Genomic DNA, 8,278 nt, shown 5'->3' with positions numbered 1-8,278 from the left:
CCCCCCCCCCCGGAGCGGGCCCACGCCCGCGGGGGAGCGGGGAGGGGAGGGGAGGGGAGGGGAGGGGAGGGGGAGAGAGGGGGAGAGGAAGACAACGATAGAGACAGAGACTGAGAGAGTCCTAGCTAACTCAAGCCTACAGACCAAATGGAATGTGTTCTCGTGGCGCAGGCAAACGTTCCACCATTTGCCCTGCTCATTGTTCCCTAATGGCCCTTCTCTCCTTGCTTTCCAGAAAGAGATGACAACCAGGATGTGTCACTAACACTCCACCCCATCTTCTGGAAGAAAGGAGCACTGTTTCACCAGGAGTCTCCATGGGACAGAAAGTTGCCCTCCGTGGCTGAGACGATCCCGACTTCCAGGAGCAGGAAAGCTGGAGCCCCACAAGGACTTCTGAAAGACGTCTCTTACCCACTTCATGTGCTCTTAACCCTCTAAGTGCTGCTAGCCAGGACCTGTGGGCCATATAGACCACAGCATGAAGGACCAGCCTTAACCCCTTGGGCCGAGGACAGTGCAGGAGAGGCTGCTGCACGTCCGCCCACGTCACACTTCTGCCTGTGACCTGCCCGCTAGGCTTTACAGGAATTCAGGTTTTGAGACTGAGGGGTTTTGTGGTGGTGGTGTTTCTTTCCCACTTATGTCTTGTCAGACTTCTTGACTAACTTCTCTGTCACTTTTTTTTCTAAGTTCTAAGCAAACCCGGGGCTACCATATAAGGCAGTGTATCTTCCTAGCCCTTCTCTCCTCGACTCCCTGCAGGTCTCTGTGCCTATGGCTTAACCTTATATAGGGCTAGGAGCTGGGGAAAGCCTGCAGTTCCTCTGGAAGCATCCATGCCATTTCTCTCATGGTCAGTTTCACCAGGGACCACTTACTTGATGGGCTACATGATCTGTGCCCCATTCAGGCCATTCACATGCTATCCTTTGGGAAGAGTCTGGTGACTGGAAATAAACCTGGTATGTGATCCGTTTACCCTAGTCAGAATGTATTTGTTGTAGCCACAGTCATTTCTAGATGCTTCCATTAAAGATATACTTTCCCATTTTCCAGAAGAGAGGAAATAAGTTTTTAAAATGACCAATAAGATCCTTGAGCCAGATTAGTGCAGTGTTTGTTCTTTATTAAGGGGTAGTAAGTCATGGCTGATCCTACATATCATATTATGGGGATTCCAGTGACAAGACAACAGATAGTCGGTACATGTAAATTAAATACCCTTGACTTGTAGCCTTCCCAACTTGACCCTTCCTTCCCATTTTCCCTCCCTGTCCTCCATTCTCTCATGTGTGTTCTCTCTGTCTCTCTGTCTCTCTCTCCCTGTCTCTCTCTCCCTGTCTCTCTCTCTCTGTCTCTCTCTCTCTCTCTCTCTCTCTCTCTCTCTCTCTCTCTCTCTCATTGTCCCTCCGTCTCCTGTGCTATATGACACAGAATTCATTTCTGTCCAGTGGGTGCACTATAATCGCTAAGGTCTTCCTTCTGTCCATTCAAATCTGTCCTTTCCAACCTCCAGAATAACCATGCTATGCTTTCTCTGGCCTTTGGAAATTTTAGTAAATGAAATGTTGCCTTCTCTGATTCCTTCACAGAACTGGTCCTGACAGCTTGACTAAGAAGTACCCATACTTCCCATGATATTTGACTTCAATAAAGTATCTGTTGGTAGAGGGATGTAGATATGAATGTATTCTTGCAGTTGATGTAATAACAAAAGATGACTACGTTAGTATGATGTTATTTAGTCTATATAATGGGTTAGAGCCATTTGTGTCCACCACAAAAGCCAAGAAAGCATGACATCTTTGTGTGAATGAAGAAGCTGGCTGTACGGACTCAGAGGCATCCTACATGACAGAACCACACAGAACAACCTTACATCCTGTCTTGTAAATGTTGGTTTCTGAAGCCCAACACTACTACTGCTGTGTTGTTGACTTATTTTAACCTACAGGGACTTTCATCTTTTCTCCTTAAGTAACTTTTAGAGGTCAAGATAGGCAATTTTGTTTTGTTTTGTCAATTTCACTTTGGGCTAAAAGCATTATCTGGCTGCCCTAAAGGTTCAGAGGAAAAGGAGCCCTGAATTCCTGGCCCAGGCAATACGTCATACCACACATGGGTGTGCAGGATGGTGGGGCTGAGAAATGGAAGGCCGTTCCACGTGGCCCAAGGGAGTCTCTGCAGTTCTGTACCTGGAGCAACTGCAGGACTCATGCAGTTGGAAATAGAGTATGCGCCTGCGTCTCAGTGATGCTTAGTCAGGGAGAAAGCCAGACTCTGAAGACATTTGTCATTTCTAAAGTTATTTTCTGTCAATTATTTGTGCATGTGAAATTTCCATCTAGCTTAAAACATCTAGGTTTTTTTTTTAATTCTTGTTATGATCTTTAGCGTCTATTGCTAATTGCACCAATCAACTGAAGCTAACCAACTGCTCTGACTTTTAAAGTACGAGGTGTTCATATTCCTATAGAACTTTGTTTGGCAAATTCTAAAAATAAATCTTCACTAGCTACCCATAAGCCTTTGGCCTGACCTGATCTTTCATACATCTGTATTGTGAATGGAAGATCCTTGCAGCCCCTCGGACAGCCCCAGGCCTAGTTCTGTCACCTAACCTTGTCCTTCCTCCTTCTCTACATTTGTCTTAATTTTGGGGAAGTGCAAAGTTGAAAAATTACCAAGGGCACCCTATGTCCTTGAGTGCACCAAGTGTTAACATATCACCTCGGTTTCTTTCTTACTGTAAATGCACTCAATGCTGAACCATCAAAAAATAATAAATTACAGTCATCGGAAAGCTTTAAAATGCTTTCTCATATCCCTCCTGTTAGTAATAAGAAATTATTCTATCCACCTTCAGTATCACCAGCTACAGGAGCCTGAACATAACAAAGTACATATTTGGTAGACATTCCGTGGTTCAAATTCTGCCTCAAAAAATTCTTTATACTTGATTTTTAAAAAAGTTTACATATGTGCTGGGTGGTGGTGGCGCATGCCTTTAATCCCAGCACTTGGGAGGCAGAGGCAGGCGGATCTCTGAGTTCGAGAGTTCGAGGCTAGCCTGGTCTACAGAGTGAGTTCCAGGACAGCCAGGGCTACACAGAGAAACCCTGTCTCAAAAAACCAAAAAAAAAAGTCTACATATAATCAAAAACTACACATTGCATTTACTTGTCATCATCTTCATTTCCATTCATGTATTATCTTCTCTTTCCTCTCTCTCTCTCTCTCTCTCTCTCTCTCTCTCTCTCTCTCTCTCTCTGTGTGTGTGTGTGTGTGTGTCTGTGTCTGTGTCTGTGTCTGTGTGTGTCTGTGTTTCATGACTGGCATTACTAAACAACGCATGCTGGTTTGAATATGGAATGTGCCTACATTCTGGTAGATTATTTTCTGCTCATTTCCTCATTGTGAGATGTAGATTAAATGGGTCAAGGGTAAGAGTGTTCACAGTGTGGATGCTCCTTCCTTTCATCATGTAAGAAAGTGTGGATGTCTAACTGAAGATTAATCAGTGTGTTCAAGGGTTATCTGCCTGAGCCAATTAAGGTCCATAATTCGATGTTGAGCTCTGAGATTCAATGCACACATCATGTATAGAATATGAAGTTAGACGTGTATACTTCACCATACCCAATATAAAATCCTTTGCTGTGGAAGGAATAGCAGTGTGAGAGGAGTCAGGCCTTCTCACATAAGAGGAAAAAGGAGCAGACATTTTTCATTTCCAAACAATACCTAAGAATGCTGACTCATGAAAGTGTGTATGATCCTACAGCCAGAGGTAAAATGTGTACATGTGTGTGTGTGTGTGTTCACGTGTGCATGTGCACACATCCACATTGGTTTTTTTTCCCCTAGTGTCTTTCTCATTCAGATCTATGCTTTATTCATTAAGCTTAGCTCATAAATTATGAGATACTATTTCTTTACACAGTCCTGGGTATCCTGAAACTCACTTTGTAGACAAGGCTGGCCTTGAACTCACAGAGATCCTCCTGCTTCTGCTTCCCAAGTGCTGGGATTAAAAGCATGCTCCACCATGTCCAACTGTTTATATATTCGCTTTGAGGATAACTACCAATTATTTGGAGGATGCAAACACCTCAACTTTCATGGTTGGTTGTGTCTCTCCAAAAGAGATGATTAGGAATGTAGTGGTTTGGTGGTTTGGTTTTATTTTTTTTCCTAATAATTTCAAATAAACAATATATCCACAAGTCTGGGCACACCCTGAGATCACAAGCATGTGTTTTTATCCTAATAGATACTGATATCAGCCATCTCGTAAGATATTTCCAGTTTGCCCTCTCAGGTAAAGGTATGAATCTGGAATGCACTCTGGAAACAGAACATTAGTCCTTCCACTTCTGTTCCCCAAGGTGATCCATGAGAACCTCACCCAGGCCTCCTTATCTCTGGCTTTTTTGGGTTCGGCCAGTGGAAATAATGAAAAGAGTAGATTAAATTATTGACTAGAGTCTTTTTCTGCATCTTCAGCTGTTGATCTTTTCTCCCCTGAATATTTTCTCTTTCTTTTCTCAACTAGAATTAATGGAACACACTTCAGAGCTTTCTAATTTATTCTTCCTATCTCCCAACCATGCCAGCAACCTTCTGGGTAGAGCCTATTCTCCTTTTATGGATATTCAGGCACAAAAGTTCTACAGAAGCCTGGCGGTGGTGGCGCACACCTTTGATCCCAGCACTTGGGAGGCAGAGGCAGGTGGATCTCTGAGTTCGAGAGTTCGAGGCTAGCCTGGTCTACAGAGTGAGTTCCAGGACAGCCAGGGCTACACAGAGAAACCCTGTCTCAAAAAACCAAACCAAAAAAAAAAGTTCTACAGAATCCTCTGTATGTCCCACTGAAACTTCACAGCCTTTCAACCCAACCCATCCAACCCAAGCCAAATAGTCCCTTTGAGCCTTTGTCTCATGCCATGTTATTTAGGAAGGTCCGGAGATGATACAGTGGTAGTGCATGCTTAGTAATGAGAGCTTCATTTGCACGTTAGTGAAATATCTGAGGCCTAAACCAGCGGTCCTTCAACCTTCCTTCAGAGTCACCCCAGTTGTGTCATCCTCTCAGATGTTTTACCCATTCTACCATTAAACATTTTTCTGGTTGAGCTGGAAACTCCAGAGTCCTCCCTCTGTCTGTGTTACAGACATTGTACACTGTGAATCTGATGAGTTATCTCAAGCCTTCTCTAGACCCTGATATGTTTTTGCTAGTCCTGGCTGTAAGAGAAATCTTTGGGTTTTCTTACCTGTTTCTGTTGACCTTACAGAAATCTTTGACTAGGTTATGTTGACCTTTCTAAGTTTCCTTTCTACTTTTAACAACCCTCATCACATTTATTCCAGCCCACCATTTACCCAGTCCATTGTCACTGATGGAAGAACATCACTTCCAATAGTCCCTTAGCCTAGAGGATACCACACTAAGGAAAAGAAACACAGCATGTCTTCAAAAAATGGCAAAGGTATCATTTGGATAATCATGCCATTCTGGCGCTGATTATTTTGGCTTAAAAGAAACTAGTGATTCCTGTCTAGAATTAGTCAAACAAAGTATATTTTGGAAGTAATGATTTTTTTTCCTTGTTTAAAAAATGTTTATAAAAAAACTTTTATAACAAGCTATTTTCCTCTGGACATACTAAATATGGGTAGAAGATTTTTCAATGATATGCAGAGGTTTGTGTAACATAGAGGTTGAGTCATTTCTAATGAAGTGAGCTGTTTTACTAGCTTCTAGTGTTCTGCTTTCAAAGTTTTCCCGTCTCTTCTTAAATACATCTGAAAAATGTTAACTATATTTTTGTTCCAATGGTGATTCACTTGAGGGTTTGACTGTGAGAAAGCAGACTAACGTAATTAAATCAATTAAAAGAGCTAGATAAATCTAAAGAATATTTATGAAATAAATTTCTGTGTGAGTTTAAGAATTCAAAGGTCATGAATAAAAGCTGCATAACCATCTTCTAGTCCGTCTTCTTTGCATGCCTTTGTCACCTTGTAGTGTTCTTGGAAGGGGTCAGAAGAGGAAAATTGTTGATTTTACAAAAGCTAATCCAATTTTTTTGAAAGCATGCATGAACACATTCATGTTTCAACTGGTCATTCAGGTTAGTTCTAGCTCAGGGGTCTCTGGGCACTCTTTCTGAAGTACATAGTGTCTTCAGCAATCAGGACCTACATTCACACTCTAGGGCCGGGAGCAACCAAGTGCAACAGCAATAGGCTGTGTATTTTGGGAGTCTCTTGGATAGCCCTGGCTAACAATTCAAAAGAGGGCTTTCCATGGCTCCTACCAGGTTGTCTTCGGCTCTTGAAGGGAACACTATCAGCCTCAATGAGAAAGCTTACTTAAGCTATATGTGTGCATTTACACACAGAATCGTGTGGATCATCGGGGTATAGACATATAGATGTTAGTTTTAAAACGCCATGATAAAAATTACTTACCATATATATACATGGTAGTTAATAGTATGGTTCCCTGTGGCTTTTTCAGACATTCTTATCATTATTTTTCCTGCCTCCCTCCTCTGTATTTACTTCCACCTCCTTCCAAATTTACTTCCCTCCCTCTCCCTGAAGTGCCTCCCTTTTCCCAGATCAGAACACTGCTATCCCCGTCTTTATTGCTCCTCATCCCCTTATCCAGGCACTGGTCCCATTTTACTTTCCTGGTTTCTCGTGCTACGTTACTAGTTCAAGACCAGTGTGGGATATAAGAGAGCTTATCAATAAAGAAAGGAAGGTGTAAGAAATAGACTGTTGTGGTCCCTGTTTGATATGATGCTTAGAGTTCGTCAGACGTAGACAAGCAGGAGGTATTGGCCCCTCCCTTCCCTAACTGGCACCTAGCACCTGCTTGAACTCTGAGTTTAAAACAATGCTATGTGACTGAGCCCAATACTGGAAAAGGAGGGCGGGGATCACAGCCTCACGTTCTAAATCGGTCAATGAATGGGGCTTTGTGTCCTAGGCCAATAAGATGAGGAGGCAACTTCCGGCCTATAGGAGAGAGGAATAGAAACTTCTCTTAGTCATAGGATTTTATTTTACTTTTAAAGGACAACATTTAATTAGGGCTGGCTTACAGGTTCTGAGGCTCAGTCCATTATCAGGAGGAAAGCATGGCAGCATCCAGACAGACATGGTGCTGGAATTGCTGGGAGTTCTATATCTTGTACCAAAGGCAGCCAGGAGAAGACTGGCTTCCTTGGGCAGCTAGGAGGAAGCTCTGTTCCCAACTGTAGGATTTTAAATTCTACTGCCTGGCTCCAGGTCAGTATGCCACAGGCCATTTTCTGACTTGTTTATTATGCTGGTGTCCCTTTCTCCAGAACAAGATAGCAAAACCTGCTTCATTTTCACTAGTCTCTTGAATCTGTTGTTCCCTTATGTCCAATAGAAGAAAGAATAAAGGGAGGGAGGGAAGGTAAAGACAGACAAGGGACTATTTTACCTCTTTTATCTGTTGTCTTGGGAAATCTATAATGATTTCTGTGGTGGTTTGAAAGGAAATTGCTCCCATAGGCTCATGGGGAGTAACATTATTAGGAAGTGTGCACTTTTTGGAGTAGGTTTTGTCTGGAAGCCTGTCAGTAGAGACAAGCTTAGAGGTTTCAGAAGCTTAAACGAGGCCTAGTAAGATTGAATCTCTCTGCTACCAGCAGATCCAGATGTAGCTCCTTCTCCAGAACGATCTCTTCTTGCACCCTGCCATGCTTCCTGCCATGAGAATAATGAACTAAAACTATGAACTGTAAGCCAGCCCCAGTTTATAAGTGTTGCTGGAGACACAATGTCTCTTCACAATAAAAAATCATAACTAAGGCAGCTTTCATAGTGCATCTGGAATACCAAAAGCCAGTAAGAATTTTTAAAACATATGAAGAACAGATTCCAGAATCAACTAAGTGAACTTCATTCTCCCTCCTGTCCTCCAATTCCGATCTCCAATATTATCTCTAATTTCATAGCAGACTATCTGCTGTGACCTCTCCTTCCTCTCTGCCTGCATCCACAGGGGACTAGCAGATATTCTCCTTCAGCATCCCTCTCCTCCCCTATCCCTTTGTCTCAGCTGACAATACCAGGAAGCACTCCCTGGAAATCTGCTGGATGCACTCACCATGGAATCAAGTAGGTATCTTCACTTGCCCTCCTGTCCTCCAGTTCTAACCCCCTGGTCTCACCCCTTACTTTATATTAGACCACCTGCTGTATCCTCTCCTCCCTCTCTACCACCATT

General features: G+C 42.9%; 1 protein-coding gene across 5 annotated transcripts in view; it reads left to right on the top strand.

Moving 5' to 3' along the window:
• The window catches only part of Mob3b (MOB kinase activator 3B), a 193,705-nt gene extending 191,177 nt beyond the window's left edge, over positions 1–2,528 (top strand). For all 5 annotated transcript variants that reach the window (XM_028780399.1, XM_028780434.1, XM_028780417.1 and 2 more), the window contains exon 4: positions 236–2,528. In XM_028780399.1, the coding sequence (XP_028636232.1) occupies positions 236–265 (30 nt within the window). In that variant the 3' untranslated portion in view covers positions 266–2,528. The remainder of the gene's footprint in view (positions 1–235) is intronic.
• Positions 2,529–8,278: the final 5,750 nt, after the last annotated feature.

The sequence above is a fragment of the Grammomys surdaster genome, unplaced genomic scaffold (assembly GCF_004785775.1).
Source record: "Grammomys surdaster isolate TR1022 unplaced genomic scaffold, NIH_TR_1.0 97, whole genome shotgun sequence".
NCBI lineage: Eukaryota > Metazoa > Chordata > Mammalia > Rodentia > Muridae > Grammomys > Grammomys surdaster.
The sequence above is the reverse complement of the archived record's forward strand: the minus strand, read 5'-3'. Positions and strand labels throughout refer to the sequence as shown.